We start from the raw sequence: 20,433 nt of genomic DNA on the forward strand, positions 1-20,433 counted from the left end.
GTTCAAAATATGTTAAATCTTATCTATAATTTAAGGCACTAGCAGCAAGAACTTTTTTTCAACCAATTAAAAAAAATTCTCCAATTAAATTTTATTGTGCAGTTTTATTTTGTTAGTTTATAAAGTATGAAATCTGAGCACTCACTATAAGGGGCCATTGAAAGCTCAGTGAAAGCAAATGGTAGTAAATTTAGAATTAACTTTGTTTTTTTAAACTATCATCATTATTATTATTTTCTTAAATAATATCAGAGGTCTCAACCTTTGATATTAGTAAAATGTGTTCTCATACCTCCAATCCCGCCAGAGAGAAGCAAAGCACGTCTCTTCTGGGTCTCAAACATACTCTGAGGAAGCAAAGAAGAAGAAGAACTTCCGCAAATCACCTAGGGGTGTTAGCTGCTAGCTCAAAGCTAGGTTAGCACTGTATGCATATGTGCAGTCTGTTCTCTAAATGTTGCCATGATTTAAGACCAAATTCCCCTCTCCGACTAACGACATCTCGGTAGGTAGAACATATACGTTTATTGTTAGCCATTTACTCCTTTTCTGGTCGGTTTCTAATGGCTGAAACACCTATTAATGTTAGTGAACTCAGTTAGCATGAATGTTTACAGAGCTAGTGTAGCTTACTAGTGGGTTACGTTAGCTGCTGTTAGGAAAGATGGTTTCTTGGCTAATTTCTGCAAATTTGGCGTTTGTTTAACGACCTTTTCTCTCTCGCTCGCTCTTTATGTTATGGTTGTTATCGGGGACATTGCAGTTTGGTGGCATCACTCTGATAGTGTTAACATTCCCGTTATCTAGCTTCGAGTCATTGGCAGCAAATGCGTTGAAATCGGCATATAAACTAGTGATTTTTGCCAATCACGCGACAGAAGACTAGTTTTAAACTGATGCCTAGTGTGCTTCGTGTTGTCTGAACACTTCCTGAAGTTGCCATTGATCCGAAACCTGTGTTTACAGCGGCTGGTTAACGAAGAGGTGTCGGACATGTATACCTCTGGGAAATACAGCTCGCGGGGCCCTGCTCTCATCCCTCGGATGAAAACCAAGCACCGCATCTACTACATCACCCTGTTTTCTGTGGTGCTGCTTGGACTAATCGCCACAGGGATGTTTCAGTTTTGGCCGCACTCCATTGAGTCCACAGCTGATTGGACCCTCGACAAGCGCAGTGTTCACGACGCACCTCTGATCAGACTTCCCGTCTCCAGTCCCATACCTGAGAGGGGTGACCTGAGCTGTCGTATGCACACCTGCTTTGATGTATACAGGTGTGGCTACAACCCTAAGAATAGAATCAAGGTAACGCTACCTGGAAACACTCCCCACACACAGACACTCAATTTTCTTACGTAGAAGTCACGAACAGCTGTTGAAATTGTGCTTGCAGGTTTATATCTACCCTCTGCAGAGGTTTGTAGATGAATTGGGGGTCCCCATCAGCAGCACCGGCCTGTCTCGAGAATACAACGATCTGCTTAGCGCCATCTCTGACAGTGACTTTTACACAGACGATGTTACAAGGGCTTGCCTTTTCATCCCATCTATTGATGTACTAAATCAGAACTCCCTCCGTATAAGAGAGACAGCCCAGGCTCTGGCAATGTTACCCAGGTACACAGTTTTTATGTTAATTCAGATCCTCGAAAAAAGTCTGAAACGTCTCCTGGTAATTACTTTGAAATATTGTCTAAATTTACATTACTGTAGTTTCAGTGGTGATCAGGACATCCACGTGTGGAATAACGAATCAAAATTGATTACGTTTTTTTTTTTTTTTTTTTTTAAATTGCTGACTTTCCCCAAAATTAAGGTCTCAAAAATCCCCTTCCCTCCAAAAGTTATACTTTGTACTGCTGTAAAATACTATAATAGATTTCATTTCAGCCTTATCTCATCACAATAGGTCTCTGTTGTGATGCCTCTGATTTTAAACATGTATTGGAGTTTAATTGTTTTGGTAGTTTTTAATCTGTAAAAGATTCACATATTGTCTCTTAAATATGTGCAGTATTCTGTTTAACCAGTACTTTTTGATGCCAAATAATACACTGATAAATTTTGAACTTCTTAAAACTACTAAATGCTAACAGCTTAAAGTCAAATAAGGCTTTTCTTTTTAAAATGAGCAGTTATTTATTCAGGTAATTAGAAAAACTTCATTCAGTTTTCCATTCTTCAAATAATCTTCAAAGTGAGAAGTTGTTACAGCTCTGATCTTGATGATGATGTTTTGTTAGATGGGACAAAGGGATGAATCATCTGCTTTTCAACATGTTACCTGGAGGGCCTCCTGACTACAACACTGCCTTGGATGTGCCCAGAGACAGGTAAATAGAACACATCTTAACAGAATTAGTTTGCTGTGATTGAAGTCATTGAGAATTTTAAAAAAAGAACATGTTTGAATTTACAGCATCGTAGTATTGTATGTTTAACTAATGCAATGGAACTGATTATATTAATGACTGATAATAGTAAATGAGATGCTCATATTTAGATCAAAGCTTTGACACTTCCATAGTCTTTGTTCATTAATTCCATTAATTAATCCTCATCAGCTGAGGTTGTACTAGTACTGGTACAGCTTAAAAGCTGTCTAGAAATATGATAAATAAGCTTTCATGTTGTCCAAAAGACTTGTGTTTTTATGATTTCTGTCAACAGCCTCCTGCTTGGAGGTAAAAATGCATTCAACTAGAAAACAATGTTAATCAGTTTTTGTGCAGAAATGATCAAAGTTCAAACAAGTATTTATCAAAACTGCAGTCATTCACAAATTGTTAAGAGTGATATTTAGATGCAGATGAAAGATCTGCTTACAAGCAGGTAAGAAAGAACATGTTTTCCAGACCCTTTAAGGTGACTGAGTGAGAGTGATTGTTAAGGATGCAAGAGGTTGGGTTTATTACCACATGTTTGAGACACTGAACACTATCTTAGCTGTAAGGAATTTCCTGTGCTCATCCACAGTGTATTTGGCATGGAGCCTCATCAGAACCAGGTGTGCATGTCAGCATGGTTTCACTTTATAGAATAGTGAAACCATAAACTTAGTACAGAATCCATATCATTGGGAACTGTTTAACAGTATAACCACAAGCAAATCAGCATTGCTGATAACAAAATGTAAATTTGAATTAATGAATTTGTGTTGAGCGTGTTAAGGTTCCTCTTTTCTGGAAACATTGCTACAACCCAGATCTGTTTGTTTCAGAGTGTTGCTGGCTGGAGGTGGTTTTTCTACATGGACCTACAGACAAGGTTATGATGTGAGCATTCCAGTTTATAGCCCCCTTTCTGCAGATGTTGACCTGCCTGAGAGACAACCTGGGTAAACACATGTCACACATTGACTAAATTAAAATCATTTCCTAATTTATCTTCTCTAATAACTGTTTTCCATATCTTCTGACTCCACCCAGGCCTCGGCGCTACTTTATTCTTTCTTCACAAACTGCTATTCACCGAGAGTACAGAGCCGAACTGGAGCGATTGAAGGAAGAAAATGGAGAAGCCCTCCTTCTTCTAGACAAGTGTAGCAACCTCTCTCAGGGTGCTGCCTCTGCACGAAAACGATGCTACAAAGGGCAGGTGTACGACTACCCACAGATCCTGCAGGTGGGAAACATAACAATCTGCACTCAAAGAGTCATATTTTTCTCGTTAAGTGCACTCATTTAAAATCTACTTAGTTTATTTATGTTCAGAATGCAGTTAAAGTTTTTTCCTTGTAATTAATAGTTTGTTCCCAACATTTCTCTGCAGGAGTCGTCATTCTGTGTGGTCTTGAGGGGGGCACGTTTGGGTCAGGCTGCCCTCAGTGATGTGCTGCAGGCTGGCTGTGTTCCCGTCATTCTGGCTGACTCCTACATTCTACCATTCTCTGAAGTACTTGACTGGAAAAGGTCTGCCGACATCTTAATACAGTGGAAAAATTAATCGTTTGAAAGCCTGTCATTTCAGCTTTGCATATTTAATGCTTTTGTTTCTGCACAGGGCATCTGTTGTTATTCCTGAGGAGAAGCTGTCAGAGATGTACACAATCCTGAAGAGTATCCCTCACCGACAGGTTGAAGAAATGCAGAGACAGGTACAAAACAATGTTGAACATCTCTCAGCAAACTTCTGCAAAACTAAAGAACATTTGGTTGCAGTTTATATTTGGTTTGCACCATACATTTAGATGTCAATCAGATATCCACCATGTCGGATTGACATGCTAGTCGCTGGGTTTTACAGCACTTGCATGTCATGTCTGAGATGAACCTGGTCCTTAACCAGCTGGCCAACCAATCAAGCCCTTGAAAACCAAAACAAATTTTATATCATGTGCAAAAGACAGAAATTTGGCTGGCAGTCTTCCTTTTTGTGAGTTTCCTTCTTTGCTTAGGCTGGATTTTTAAAAGGCTCTCTGAGGACTTTATGTTGATTCTAGCTTGAATGAAATGGACAGAGACGGCTCACTCGCTTTCCATTTGCTATGTGCATTGAGCCACAATAAACAAAAGTGAAAGCAGCCACGAGAGAAGTGCACCAGTTCAGCTGCTCCTCATTCACTTGTATCAACCCAAGTCCATTTACCAATTATACTAGCCAAACAGGCGTTTTAGGCCAAGGGCTCAAAGATGGGGTTGGTGTTGGATTACGCCAGATATACTCTAAAACATGGTTTGCTTGTCAGGTTGCTAGGTTTTTCTTGGGGGTGTGGTACTATGCTGTGGACATCCCACAGCTAGCATGGAAGCATACATCTGATTCTGCATTCTGCCTTCTCTGATGGTGTACAGATGGATCAAACTGATCACCACTTGAGGGTTTTTTTCTGATACATTTCTCTAAGTTTTTTTTTTTATCATGATTTAGATCATTTATCAGACTGAAAGAAGTAATTTTAAGACAGAATTTTACTTTTATGTTCAGGAACAATGCTAGATAAAGCATGTTTCTAATATCCTTCTGTTTTTATTTGTTGATAAGTGCACCATGGTACATTCCCATGTTTAAAAACCAACAACTAAAAACACAAACCTTATTTATCAGAATGGGAACATCATAGTTTTGAGATGTATTAGCATTCACAGCCACAGTGACTAAGTGCCAAAATTAGCAAGGATGTGAACTTTTATTATAGGTCGCTGGGGCACTTTTGCTTAATGTACGATTATCCAGATTATTCCCAAATAAGAATACTGCACATTGTTCTAGATAAACCATAGAGTAAAGTTCATGCTGATTTTTTTTAAAGCACATGTATAACAGAGCTTGAAAGGGACCTGTTGTGCTGATTTCCAGCTCCATACTTTTATTGTGAACTCTACTGCAGTTCAAAATAAGTTCATGTACCCTAAACTGGGCTTTGTTGCAGCCCTTCAGTTAATCTGCTATCCAGACATATTAGTTCCTCTCCCTTTAGGATCACCCTGATTTTAATCCTACTTTCTTCTGATTGGTCCCTCCTCCCAAACAGGAAGAAAAGCAGATGAGTGAGATTTCTGAAGTGACAGCCAGATATATTAAGGATGTCCTCGCTTGTTGACATCACACAAAGCTAAAAGTTAACTAAAACTTGGTCTGACAACAAGCGACCAGTTTGAAGTTAGAAAGGTTCATAGGTTAATTAAACATACACTGACCTCGATATGTGGAACTTAGATGCTGTTAAGTATAAACTTTCATTGTTGTAAAGGGAAAACTCAGTGGGTCCATTTAAACTTTTGAGATAATGTATTTTGTTAGATCTGCCAGCAGAGGGCTCAGCAACCCTTGATTTCAGAGTGTGTAATTCTTAGGTGGCGTGATTTGTACTTAAAATCTAAAAACAGGAATCAACAATGCATACTTGTGTCAATGGAAATGAATGAACAACTAAGCATAAGATTAAGGTTTGTTAAATATTGTAGCTATTCCCTTTAAGAGTCAGAGGTAAGGGAAGTAATTGTCATATTGCGTGGGGTGGGGTTTCCAAGCAAGAAAGGAAATCGGGAAAGAGAGGGAGATTTGATAAGAAAACAAATCAGACTAAGATAAGCTACTTTTGTTTAATTTTGTCTCATTCTAGACCTAGTCAGAGTGCAACAGAATACTGTTGAGCCTCTATCAGTAGCCAGCGGACTTGGTTCAAGCTGCAGAACTCATTTTCAAATTTGAGATGATGTAATTGCATCGAATTAGGTCACATTTAAAAAGGCCACATACTAAACAGCTGTGAGATGTTAACAGTGCTCAATTGAGGCCACTCCAGAGCCAGTGTTTGTGTATTTACTCCCGTTGTTTTCTTTGGGTCATACCCTCAAAATAGGACACATAGACTGCTGATCTTTATTAAATTAGAACAGACAAATCAATTCTGTCATTAAATTAGAATACATAAGAGAGATGGAGGGAGTTACTGCCAGTGAGTTTAAGTTAAACTTACTCCTCATCCTTTCCTTAGACTGTTTCTAGTTTGCTGACCCTGCCTATCGTCCCAACTTGCAATAGTTTCACTGTATAGGTATTACTGTAGTCTTCTTCTTACATGCAAGCCTTTATACAGAACTGAGCAGTCAGAACAATGACAGTGGCTTCACTGGCTTTTTTTGGTCATTTATTTGTTGCCCATTAAATTTAGTAGCAGGTTGTTAATTTTACCAATTGAGTTGCAAATTTAATCTCAGCTGAGGTGCTCCAACAGATTCCTGTTTTCTTTCCTAAACACAAACCCAGGAGTTATATGAACTTCGCAGTTTAAGGTTAAATAAAACATGAAAACACAGGTGAAACAAAGGAAAATGGGAATCATCGCATAGTGTGCCTCTTTGTTACACTACAAAATGTTTTAGAGCCACACAAACATGCTGATAAAACTGGAATGGAAAGGTTTTCCCGGTAAGTGTGATTTGAACAGACTTCAGGTTTCACTGCTGTTTTTGATTATATCAAAAACACTAATGACTGCCTGTTTCTGTACACAACTCAGTGACTGCCAATTCTGGTCTACAGGTTAATTCATGTGTCAGGCACTTGAGAGCTACAGCTGATTTAAACAAAGCCATGCAGACTACCGTCAGCTTAACTGTTATTGTGCACTGCTTTGACATTTTAATGATTATAAACAACAAAAAAGCAGGAGCTGCTGGGGAGTATTTTAAACCAGCCGTTACATCAGATTACTGTTACATCATACATGAATTATTTTTCACCATTTGCAGCAGCCTCATAGTTAAAATCTACATTACACCAGTATTTAAAAAAAAAAAATGATTGGAGAAGTAATTTTTGTTCAGCTTATGGATTATTTGGTTGGACGTATTTGTACTGCTGTACTTTTTGTTTTAAGCAGTAGAACCAACAGGGACCAAGTATAGACTATAGACTTGCTGCACGGTTACTGCTCCAGTTGGAAGACGTAGAAAGGGTTTCTCTTCTCTCTTGCAATGATGTCTATTCTTCCTTGCTCATAAAAATTCCTCCAGGCGCTGGGAGAGGGTGGAGGGGAGGGGAATGGGCCCTCAGGCCAGCACAGTTTGCTTTTTGCCTCCTCCCGGTCGGAAAAGAAACTTTCATCACTGGCTGATTTATGGACCGTTGGGATTCCCCCTTGAGATTAGAAAGTCTTTTTGGATTCTCCTCAGCTCCTCTGTAAAAATATAGGCTGTTTTTGTTGTTCTACATCTCCAATCTTTCATCCCATGACATCGACATTGGCGATTTAGGGAAATGTCTCATGGTTATGTGTTAACAAGCTCTTTGTTTAACACAGAGCATCCACAAAATGCAGTAATGCTCATGGACGCATCCGTTAGGAGGGCAGACTCTAAGATATTTACATCCTTCACCCCAAGACTATCAGTAATTCAGATTGGGTGGAATCATACAAGTGTAACATGGCACTGTCCCTTGAAGTTTCATAACAGCCAGATCTTGAAGCAATTTTCATGATTATAGAAATTTAACACATAGATGACTTCCATACTTCCAATATTGACAAAAACACAAAAACTATGTGAAGTCAATGGTGAATGAGAGCACTTGGAGATTCCAGAGTCCGTTGCTGTAGCATTAAGATATGGGTTAAGAGTTCACTTATCATAAAGTCAAAGCAGAGATGTGTTGAAGGAAAACAGACGCAGTCAAAAGAGATTTCATTGGGCTTCAAAAGAAGAGTCGTTGAAGGACAAAGACGTTGGAGAGGGCTGCAAAATTGTCTTCAAAGATGTGGACCAGGGAATATCTGGATATTACAGTTATGACAACGCTCTGGTGTTATTTTTTATAACTGCTCCACTCTGTAGGTTAATATGAGAATAAAAAATGTTTTTGGAGGACATAATATCATTTCATGTGGCCAGTGAAATAACATATTTATCTTAAAGTTAGTAGTTCTAGATTTACAGTTCTGCTGTGAAAAGAAATTTTTTTTATATGGACTGAGTTATCTTATATCTATTTGCAGCATTTTTTCAATAATTACAGAATTTTCATATTTACGTTAGATATGTTGCTAAATTTAAATGAACTGGTTCTTGGATAGTGCTTTTCTGTTCTAGTTGAGCATTCAAAATGCTTTCTCATTCACCTCCTCATAAAAGCATGTCTTTATTACATCTAAGCCCATTCTATCAAACATTAATTTTCCAATGAAAGCATCGGCGAACATCTTGGGTTTAGTATCTTGTCCAAGGATACTTTGGAATGTAGACTGGATCATCCAGGGATCGAGCCATTGACCTTCTGTTTAGTAGATGACCTGCTCTACCTCCTGAGCTACATGAGACGAGAGAATATACGTAACACTGAATGTGAATGCACTGACCCTAGGCATGTCATGTTTTTACTCTGGCTTGTCTGTTTCCAGTTTTAAGTAGTTTTGTGCCATTTGTCTACAGGCACGCTGGTTCTGGGAGGCCTACTTCAGCTCCATGAAGGCTATTGGCTTGACAACTCTCCAGATCATCAACGATCGCATCTACCCATATGCTGCGCGTACTTATGAGCAGTGGAACAATCCACCTGTGGTGGTATGTAACTGTCTACACTTGACATTGACATGCATATTGCAAATGTTTGTAATTTTTAGTCACCAAGCAAGATATTTAATGTTCCATTATTATCTTTTAGTTTTGTGCTGTTGCTTTTTTTCAGTTCTTTTGCAGCAAACATCTGTATAACCTATAAAGTCCTTGGCTATTATGTGCTGAGTTGTATTCCTAGAAGTTTTTTTTTGTTTTTTTTTTTGTTGAAGACATCTGAGTGACACTCATCCAAAATAGAGCTTTGGCTGTACAGACGCTCACAGTACCACATAAGCTTTCCCACTCTCCTGTGCCTTATAAATCAAAGCCTCTGTAGTAGAGTGACAGTAGATGCCTTCCCTCTTTCTGAAACACCACAGATGCAGCACTTCACAGTTTGGTATACACCCAGATAGCTTTGAGGGAGCCAGTTTGTGTCAGCAGTTCTGCGCTCAGAGGATGCCTCCATTGTGGTGAAAACTAAGTTCCCGTACGCCTGAGTCATTGTGTTTGTAGCGAGAACGCTGGATGTGAAAGAATGGTCTCTGTGTGTGTGCATGTGTGTGCTTAGCATCCCTGTGGTTATAAGAGTTTGCGGCTGCCGACATCTTGGCTGGGGCGACCATCTCTCAGGAGTTGTTAATCAGCTCGGTCTGATCTAGAGTCTCCTCCATCCTCCGCCTGTGGTGTAGAGGCGTGTGCATGTCAGCTTGTGTGTAGATGCATAATAATGGCCTTGGATCTGTCAGATGTCTACAAGTACCACATTTTAAGTAGATCCACTAAAATGCCAAGATTAGAGGTGGCACTTGCAATCAGGATGCGTGGATGTGAACAGTCAACACTTTGAGGGGTGGGGGTGGGGACTCCCTTTCCAGTTCTGCTTAAGTCCGTATAGTATTTCAGGATTAACTGGTTATCCAGCTGTTCACTCTCAACCATGACTTCACTCTAAACCAGCTAGCAATCAACAGCTTCACTTGACATTTGCCTCTTGTGTCAAAATGTTTCGTATTAGCATCTAAGCCACCAGTCCAGCCCATCAGAATTACTCTGGTCTCAAAGTTTGTCCCAACCCACAGGGTGTTGACTGTGTCACAGGACAGGTCTTTAGATGTTCCTGCCTGAAATGGGAGATAAAGTGTTGTCTGTATGAATTCTGTGAATGGATGGTGAGGAGAACTTGCACACAGCACTAAATATATCAGGCAGACATTTTCCCCCTCTCCTCCCCTAGTCTTTTGGTGGTAATTGAAAGCACATTGCCCAGGACTGCTGGTGCCTTTGGAGAGGGGGTTTCAGAATAAGGGACAAGCTGCTTTTTGTTTGGGATTTGTAGGTAGGGGGCATACTTGTAAGGTTTTTACATTACAAGAACTGAGGCATCTCAGACTTTATAATTTGCCACAGTTTAAGTTTTTGTGGTGTTTGGGACCTGGGCATAGGAAAGTCTTTTTCTCGTTTTTTTTTCTTAAAGTTAGAGGACAATCTTTGAGTATTTGGGCATTACTCCTTTTAAAAAAAAAAGTTAAATATGAAAGAAAAGAACTGCTATGAGGTCGAAGTGCTGACTTTGAACGACATACTGAAAGTGTTTAGGCTGTGTGTGAAATGCCATTTAAAATAGTATTTTATATGCTAAAGTAAGGTTTTGTTTTTTATAAGTTAACTGAGTAGTACATGAGGTGCATGCTATTCTTGGGAGAAAGTTTAAGTATCTGGTCACCGGTCAATACACCATCTTAAATATCCCACAGTAGAGCAGGGCGATATGACCAAAAATATTTATCACAATATACATTTGAAAATTTGCGATAACGATATAACTGACGATATAATTGACACTAGACAAAATACTTTACACCTCCACAACTTTATTAGTGCAAAAAAAACCCCCATCAATGTATTTACACTTAAACAAGTAACTGTTTGCATTAAAGTTGCATTAAAGTTATATAAAAATTTAACAGTGCAAATGCAAATTCCTTGCTGACAGTTTAACCAAAAGGCATTTCCAGTGGAAATTGGCCGACATATCCTCAGCATAACCATGTATAATATCCACAAAACTTAAAAAGAGGTTATACACACACAATACGCCTCGCACTCCGTGAGGCTCCTGCCTACGATAGCCGTAATGCTCCGACAATCCATCAAGCAGTGCGGGTTCGTAGCTTAGCAAAGTCGTACTAAAACATTTGACAGATTTTTGAGCGCCGTGTACCACATAAAATCGTTTCGAGGTCAGTAAACACAACCAGAATTCATACATAAGGCACACGGGATTATAAGGGGCACTGTCGATTTTCAGAAAAATCAAAGGATTGATTTTAAGTGTGCCGTATTTTCCAACAAACACTGTAATAACGACGCCCGCTAGCATGCTCTACCAAAAATAGTGCTTTGTTGTGTATCTGACGGACGAAAGCTAAACCAGTTCCAGCATTTTTACAAACCAATTCTGGTTCATCCGTTTCATTCAACGATCTGCTTTCGCCCTTCTCATTCTCTGTCACCGCCATCCTTTCTCTGCCATGTGCGTATGAAAACAAAGGCACTGCGCATGCGCGCTTTACCCATATTCTATCGCGATATTTCATTTTCTTATCGTTGCCTAACATTATACCGGTATTACCGTGAATGGTATGATATGGCCCAGCCCTAACCCACAGTGTAATGCAGTACTTGGCAACACAGCTCGATGACAATGAGGACACTAAGATCTAATACTAACAATGCTTTAGTTTAAAAAAACTGACATGAATGCACCAAGTAGTGCCTCAGAAGGATTCCTAGGACTTTTTAAATGGTTGAACCAGTGTGTAAATAATCAACAAGTCCATCACATGTGTATAAAGAGAAGTTAAATATTTAAAAATACAGTTTTGGGCCCATCAGAAAATGATTAAATTCGTTGGATGAGGAAAAAAAAGCTACAAGTAACTCAAATAATGACATGCTAACAGAAGTTGTGTAGCAGTTCTCAGATGTCCTGATGTCTAAGATTAGAGAATAACCACCTATGCAGTTCAAACAACCAAATAAAATTCTTCTTCTTAGTTTAGATGTTTAGTATAAAAGCAAAATGACTCCTACCACTATCTGATGGTTGATATTCGAGCTGTGGCTTTCTTTTATCTAATCTTTTCTGTTTGACAAATGACTAAAGTGCTCTCAGCGTCTTTTAGTCTGTTTTCATGCAACTGTGCTGCCTATATGTGTTAGTTTAATTGTTTCCCCCTCTTTTTATTTGACAATGTGACAACGACCACAGTGAAGTTTCCACTTGCCAGTAAAGTGCTGCTTTTTTTTTTTTTTTTTTTATTGTGATGGAGTGAGTGATGTTGTGTAAAAGGCAGTGGCCGTGTCTCTGTTGACAGACTTGTGTTGATGCTGTGGAAGCAGCCACATAATAACACTGTGGCCACCTGGGACCAGAGAAGAAACGGGGTTTATATGTACTTCAAACAGACCACGGATTTACTGTGTTAGATGCGCTCTCTTTGCTGTGCTCAAACACAGTGGAACTTTTTTTGGAGCTTTTGATGAAGTTTATCAAGGGTGCCCTGAAGGTCTTATATTCCTATATTTGCCAGTAGCACACGCTTGTTAAGTGAAAGATATGGTTTGGTTTTATTTCCCCTATAAAAACACCCTTTAGAAACACAACTTGTTGTTTGAGACTGGTTTCCTTAAATTCAAAAGGAGTATAGATTTAAAAGAAAATAATCCCACTCCATGTGTTGTATTTGTACTTTTATAAATAGGTAAAAAGTTTTAAGCAGTTTACTGAGGATTGCATTCTGTTCTTATTTACTTTGTACACACCATCACAGTTTTTTTGGAGGTGAGTTTATGTGAGCATTTTTTTAATCTAACTAACGGATTTACATCCAGGATTACGTTCCACACTGACTTTAGATGGCCGCTAGTCGCAACTGGGAAAATTTCTTTTCATTTTTATTACTGTTCCATCCCATCCCGTCCTCCTTGTCCAGCCCACTTTCTCCTACATTTTCCTACCTTAGTCTCACTTGTCACAATAGCATCACAAGATCAGTAGGCACGAGAGGTTGGACACCTGTCTCAATTTCCAACTCCTTTCTTGTCCTTCTGTGCTACTGCTTCTGTAGGGTTTACTTGGCACTGTCACTGGAAGCTTTTGGCTTTAAGTACTCAGCCTCTGCTAGGCCCTTTGAGACACTGTTGGACGATTCTTGCTCCATTATAAAAAGTGACCTCACTCACCACTAAAGCCCTGTTATTGGGCATTCAATCATGGAAACCATGACAGGCTGGTTTGACACAGAATTCATGAGACTAGCGCTACAGTGGCTTTGCTTGGAAAGGACAAAAAGAGTGAATGATAAAGAATTGAAAAAGATGCTCCAGGCATTAAAAGCTTATGTCTTTCTTTGTCTTCTTTCTTGTACAGAAGTGGTCCAGTGTAAACAGCCCCCTGTTCTTACCACTCATCCCACCAAGGGCTCCTGGATTCACAGCAGTGGTGCTAACCTACGATCGCGTTGAGAGTCTTTTCCGGGTCATCACGGAAATCTCCAAGGTGCCTAGCTTAGCTAAACTGCTGGTGGTGTGGAATAACCAGAACAAGAGTCCTCCTGAGGGTGAGTGGAAAACATTCAAGGTCATGAAACTTTTCAAAAGCCTATACCCACTTTGAAGTTTACTGGGTCAAACCAAACTAGCTAGGTAATGGGAAGCAATCTTGTAGAAGAGACTGTGATTGGTATTCTTGTTGAATTGTTTTGTGTTAAATTGAGAGGGGTTTCTGATATTTACTTCTGCCCTAAATTACCAGTCACAACCACAACAGCCCTCAACTGCACTTCTATTGTGATACCATATAATACTGAGTGTTAAGTGTGTTATTTATAACTCACAAAACAATCTCTGCTTTCTATCATGATAACTGCCAGAGTATCGTCAGATAGACACTGACAAGTGTGGGTGAGTAGGGAGCATCACAAAAAAGATCTATGAACTACAAGAGTGGTTCTAGTTTTCTTTTTCCCTTTAATGAACCAATTACACAAACCTAGAGACCAGTTAGGAACTGCCAGGCAACCACCAGTCACTGTGGGAAAAATGAAATTGTCATCAATGCAGTTTGATGGCATTTGCTGTGAAATTAGTTTCTAAATTCCCGGTCACACATGCCTACAGTCTGATCATCTACAACCTGGTACAGACCTGTCTCTCGGCCTTACGATTAGGTTTTTGGTGCCACACTCACTTTTCAACCAGTTTCACCCAGCGACAGCCAGCAGTCACTCACCAACTGGTCAGAACCAGTCTGCAATCACAGGATATTATTGGTTGGTCTCTTGGCCTGTGTGACTGAGCAATAAATGTCTTCTGTGCAACAGATGAGTTTTGGCTGCTCTGTCCATTATCACTTATCTCCTCACAAACGGTTTCATGCTCTCTGGTTGCACAGAGGGTGTTTAAAAAATAAATAAATAAAAAAAGTAGAGCGGACTGGCAAAACACTGCCCCTAAAAAGAGAAGTGTATTAATGATATGCAGGTCACCTAGTTGCTACTAATTTACTGATTGCTCAGCGTTCCAGTCATAGTCACACGTAGAGTAAATAAATGTGTTGGTGCTAATAAAAAAAGAACCTGTTATTAGGACTTGGTTGGTCCCAACTAACTCTGTTTAACTTTTTCTGCTTTTCTCTCAGGCTATTTATCATCATTAGTTCTTTACAGATTTTTGATAGTGAGGTCTTATTAGTGGTTATTTATAGCACAGTGTATTATAATTATTTACCCTTATTAGGCAGTTAAGTATAAAATAGTTAGCTCCTTATCCCACCGACAGATTAATTCAGATGAAGCTGTTTTATACCGAGAATTAAGTCTGTCTTTCTGCTGTAAGAGTTGGCTAATGTACTTAAGTAGTGAATGGCTTTGAAGTGCTCCCTCATGGCTGTTAGTTGCCTTTTCATTAGAGGCATCAGCGGCGCCTGGTTTGATGGAGCTTTTGTGTCCTATTAGACTTAACGAGGGGCCATTGATGGGTCAGACTCATGGGGCACAAGCCACTATGAAGGCAGATTTCTTCCCCATTCACACCTAGCCTAGATTTGATGTGTTAATGGCTTACTGTATTTGCTCCACCCCTTTTTTTAAAAAAAAAATTGTTATTCTTATCCACAATCTAGCATTACATCTATTTTTAGCAGTAATTTGTTTTATAGCAAATAATCTTTTGACTTTTATTGTCTTGTTTATAAGCCTGGAGAAAAAAAAGAACAAAAACTGATGACAGATCCAAAGAGTGTGAAAAAAGAAACTCGGGGCATTAAACTCTGCTTATTTTTGACAATAGCTTTTGACAGGAGACCTCAGACGTGGTTTGGAGGACCTGGAGCTCCTCTCATGGGCTTCCAGGCCTCAGTTACTCCATTAATGGGGGAACACATTCTGTGTGATCTGTCTGTGCCATAGTCCGTGCCATGGACACTGCCCAAGATCTTTGAAATGCTCCCCTGTTGGTCTGCCTCCTGAAGAATCGTAGTGTGGTTAGATTTGCATGTGCTTGAGGTTAGTATAGCGATACGAGTCAGTGAGGGAAGTTAAGCTCCCACAGCACTATTTTCCCACTGCCAGCAAAGATTTTAAAACCTCTTTCAGGGGTAAATGATATCTTCACACACTGATTTTTTTCTAATCATTTTCAGCCCCTAAATGTCTTCCACACACATCTTATTTTTATTTGCAGTCATTTAATTTGATTATTCAGTAACCCCAAAAATAGCCAACTCATTATCGCATAACGTGAAATCAGCAATGTTTGTCTTTAAAAGTACATTTTTGGAATTTTTGCTTGACAAATGTTTTAATCACTCAGAATTGTTGATGTTTGTCACCCTGATTTTTCTTTCTGTTTAAAAAAAATAAAATAAAAAAAATAAATTTAAAATGTGTTTTTTTTTTTCACCCCTGATAGAAACTCTCTGGCCGAAGATCAGCGTCCCACTCAAAGTTGTGCGAACCAAAGAGAACAAACTGAGCAACCGTTTCTTCCCCTATGACGAGATCGAGACCGAAGCTGTGCTAGCGATCGATGATGACATCATCATGCTAACATCTGATGAACTGCAGTTTGGCTACGAGGTGAGGAAAAACAAAAGAAGAATTTAACCTTGGCCATACTTTCCAGTCATCTCCCTGATGGCAGGTATTGCAGGGAACCACTTCAAGTTGATCCCAGAGTTTAAAGTCAATGAGTGAGATTACAGTGTTTATTCTCTACTGGTTGACTGCCTGTTTAATGTGTTTGATGTGTGAAGAACGATGACAGGTCTGGAGCTGATGCTTTCCATACTCACATACCTGTCCAGCTCTTCTTAGCCATGCACACTCACCTGAATCCATTTAAAAACCATTTAATAAAATTATGCTCAGTTAAAGGGTAATTACGCTGAATTACAGGCAGTATAGAGGAGGAGTTTCACTGTTGGTGACTCTGCTTATAGAGGGAGGTCAGATTGACTGCTGGTGTTGAGCCAGCAGCCTGTTGAAATATTCATCTTGTCATGAATCAATTTCTTCCTGAAAGCGTTCTCTTTGTTTTCCAAGTTTTTAACTTTGAGTAATCGTTTTTGGAAAAGCATCAGACGCTGATATTTGGATGTAAGATTAAAACTTCAATTTGAACTTTGTTGTGAATATTTCATTTTTTAATGCAAGTCCTTAATTCTTATCTCTGTTCGCTTTAGCTGAGTGTTAGACAATCTGTCTTCTCTTCTGCTCTTTCCAGGTTTGGAGGGAGTTTCCAGACAGGCTGGTGGGCTACCCCGGGCGGCTGCACCTCTGGGACCATGAAATGGGAAAGTGGAAGTATGAGTCGGAGTGGACCAACGAGGTCTCCATGGTTCTAACTGGAGCTGCCTTCTACCACAAGGTGATCTGAGACAGGTTGCTTGAAAACAAGTCGAGCTTTAATTTGCCATTTTTATACATGCCGCATTTGTTTTCCTTTGGAAAAATGAGCCCATGTTTCAGCATGTTTAAGACTTCACAAGAAGTATGTAACAATTTAGCAAAAGTTGGGGTAATTTCTGTGGGAAGATGATAAACCATAGACTTTGGGTCGCAAGTCATTTTTGGAATTTGTGCCCTCGTGGTCCCAGCATTGCTATGTTTTTTTGTATTGCTGCAAGTATTTTCTACACTAGTAATTTTTCAGTGAAAATGTGTGAAGCTCATCTTAGATTAGACCACAGCATCAGTATTGCATTGATGTAAAAGAAGTATTGAAGGTACTGATGGTACTTTTGCTTAACAGTAATGCAAAAAGCTAGTCTTTGAAAGGCATTTGTGCATTGAGTTTAGAGAAAATTAGAAAAACAATAGTTCTCCTTACATGCTGCTGGTTCACTATGTTAAACTGTCAGCTTTTTTCTTTCCTTTCAGTACTTCAACTATTTGTACACATACAAGATGCCGGGAGACATCAAGAACTGGGTGGATGCTCACATGAACTGTGAAGATATTGCCATGAATTTCCTGGTGGCTAACATCACTGGCAAAGCCCCCATAAAGGTATGTTCATGGCTCTGTCTGGTCTGGGTGTTAAAAGTTTGCGTGGGGAGTCTGTAGCCTGACACAGCAGACCAGCATCTCTGGGTCTGATCAGCTCTCACCCTTCAACATCACAGCCTCTCCCCCTCCCCATCACCCCAACTCTGTCCAGGTGCAGGGGCCCTGAGCTAAAGCCCGACCTTAACCTCCCTTATCTGGGAGTCACTCACTGACACTCCCCCTCCCAGTGTGTTTTTCTAAGCTCACTAGGACTTATGCACACTCTGCTGTCAAATCACAGGCTGCACACTTTCTTACACCTGCACCCCTGGTCCTACCTCCCACAACATCTCCAACAGGTTCCTTAACTTACCCTCTTTGACCAAGAATATCTGTCTTCCCCTTCCTTCTACACACGTACATTCAAATGTTCATGACAAAAGTCAAGAGAAGGAAATGTCCTGCCAATAAGAATTAAAAAGTAATTCTTCACGCTGTCTGCAACAGAAGTTCTCTTTGGATGTCACAGACTTGCTTCATTTGACCAAACTGCTCCTGTTTAGGATGCTGAGCTTTGACAAACCCTGACGTGAGCAAATATCACTGGTGTGACTGTAACTGTGCTTCTGTTTAGGTGACTCCAAGGAAGAAGTTCAAGTGCCCTGAATGTACTGCCATAGATGGACTGTCGCTGGATCAGACACACATGGTGGAGAGGTATTTGTTTTCCAAATGATCAACAAAGAGCAGCTGAAATTCCCTCAGATCATTTTAGTTTGGTGCAGTTTCAGAACATCAGTAGTAGAATGTGTTTATTGCACTGTTTGTTTTCTAACAGTCTAAAAAAAACAAGAAAATAATTTTGTACAAAGACTGAAAATCAGTGAAAAAGTAGCCAATGTCCAAAAACAAACATTATAAAAACCTTCATGTAGCAAATGTATAAAATGTCGAAATAATATAAGTGACCTTAATGTACCCAATCTCAGTATTGAGTATATTAAGGGTCAGATGCTATATGAATGGTTTTATCATGCTTGTTGATTAAATGTCTCCCGCTCTGTAGATCTGAGTGCATCAACAAGTTTGCCTCAGTTTTCGGGACGATGCCTCTGAAAGTGGTGGAACACCGCGCAGACCCGGTGCTCTATAAAGATGACTTCCCAGAGAAGCTGAAGAGCTTCCCCAACATCGGCAGCCTCTGACCAGCCAGCAGAGGATGTTTGGACCCCATCGCAGCCTCAGCACTCAAACACGCATAACCAACACTGTTTTCTGACTGAAGCGGGATGTGCTCATGTCCCCTCTCAGTTCGAGTGATTTTTGTTTTTACCTTGAATTTAATGACATCAGGTTAATATTTTAAATCAGAGTTAAACCAAAATCTGAGGTGGCTGTGAAGTAGTCTGACGTTTGATGGACAAGGCCGACTGACTCCAGGTTTTTGGTCCCTCACTGTTACCGTTTTGGAGCTGGTTGCTTTGGGCTCCAGCTACTCTCGATTCAGTGTATACAGTGTATATATTTGTATTTTGCAGCAGTGCTGTATAATTTATGATTCTCCAACACAAACTTTCTCTTCTATGTTTTTCCTTCTTTCCAAAAAGCTGACATGGGACATTATTCTTAAAACTGTACAACACAGAAAGAGTAATAAATGTTAAAGTTAACACGATAAATATCAAAACGATTCAAGGACACATCCGTGTACACTTTATTCATGATGTACAGTGCTTTATGCAGTCAGAGCGAACCATGGGAAAAAGCTGGCACCGTAAATCTAAGATTTAGAGTGAGTAGGTGATTTGGAAACAGGCACGTCGAGCTACTGGAGCATTTCACTGCAACTGTAATTTTATACCACCTGAGCGAGCCTTTCTTTGTATTTATGCGTAGAAATGTAAGAAACTGTGATGCTTATTAAAGCATGAACACTACATTAGAATAGAAGACTGGTTGACAAATCCACATTTTTCAAAACAAACATGTATAAACGGTTTGTTTTTCGTGTTTTTTTTTTTTTTTTTTATCTAACCTATTGTGTATGTTTCACTTTTTGACCTTTTTTGTCACTAATTTCTCCAGTTGCATCATTAAGGCAGCAAATCTGAGAGCAGTGCGGTCTTTTAAGATGGTTTTGTTTGTTTTTTATAAATTTCCCTTTCCCGTTGTTTTCATATTTTTCCGACTGGGGTTTATGCGTTTAACTGTATATATGTGACTTTGTAATACAAGTAAAGCCCTGCACAACCATGTACCACAGTTTTTTTTATTTTCCTCGATGTGTAAGAGAGGTGGGAAAGAAGATGAGGAAAGACACTTTCCTCTTTAACGTCTGCCTCGCGTTGTAATCTGTGACTGTCCAGATCAGCCCCTCCGTGACACGGCCGATCCACTGTTCCCTCCAGGCTGTCACCTGTTGTTAATATAGCTGCCTAATCCACCCTGTTCAATGTCAGCAGTTCAAAAGGGTGCAGTTCGTATTTTTGTCAGCTTCAATTAGTGTGTAGTCTTGCGGGTTGCGCGATCTCATTTCAGCACTCGTGTCCCTTCAAAGGACCTGAAACGCACGGGGATTTCACAATGTGACTACAGGGATGACACAATATTTTGGCACGGTGGTGCGAAGTAATAAGACGGAGCAAATTTTATGGGTTTTCTCAACAGCCTCAGACACTTCTCTGGTCAACCAGCGCCTTTAGCTGACATCTTGAAAGACTTCTCTTGAGACTCGGAGTGACTTGAGCGATCTTCGAGCGCTAATAGGAGAATGGTTTTCTTCTGTACCGTGGCTGCAGTCGTTTGAGTTTTCTGAAAGACTCGGTCTGCTGAGAAGCTGCAGGGAGCAGTTACCGTTTTGCTGCTTCCACCTTATTAAG

The 20,433-nt window shown here is 39.8% G+C and overlaps 1 protein-coding gene across 1 annotated transcript; it reads left to right on the forward strand.

Moving 5' to 3' along the window:
- Window positions 1-360: 360 nt before the first annotated feature.
- On the forward strand, window positions 361-19,811 carry ext2 (exostosin glycosyltransferase 2). The gene is made up of 15 exons (XM_063475039.1): window positions 361-505; window positions 967-1,308; window positions 1,397-1,620; window positions 2,247-2,336; window positions 3,224-3,340; window positions 3,432-3,627; window positions 3,775-3,914; window positions 4,006-4,099; window positions 8,877-9,008; window positions 13,438-13,627; window positions 15,978-16,144; window positions 16,791-16,934; window positions 17,447-17,575; window positions 18,189-18,271; window positions 18,621-19,811. Exons 2-15 carry the CDS (start codon window positions 994-996, stop codon window positions 18,757-18,759), a joined length of 2,160 nt encoding a protein of 719 aa, XP_063331109.1. The 5' UTR covers window positions 361-505; window positions 967-993; the 3' UTR covers window positions 18,760-19,811.
- Window positions 19,812-20,433: the final 622 nt, after the last annotated feature.

The sequence above is a fragment of the Pelmatolapia mariae genome, linkage group LG1, assembly GCF_036321145.2.
Source record: "Pelmatolapia mariae isolate MD_Pm_ZW linkage group LG1, Pm_UMD_F_2, whole genome shotgun sequence".
Classification (NCBI taxonomy): domain Eukaryota; kingdom Metazoa; phylum Chordata; class Actinopteri; order Cichliformes; family Cichlidae; genus Pelmatolapia; species Pelmatolapia mariae.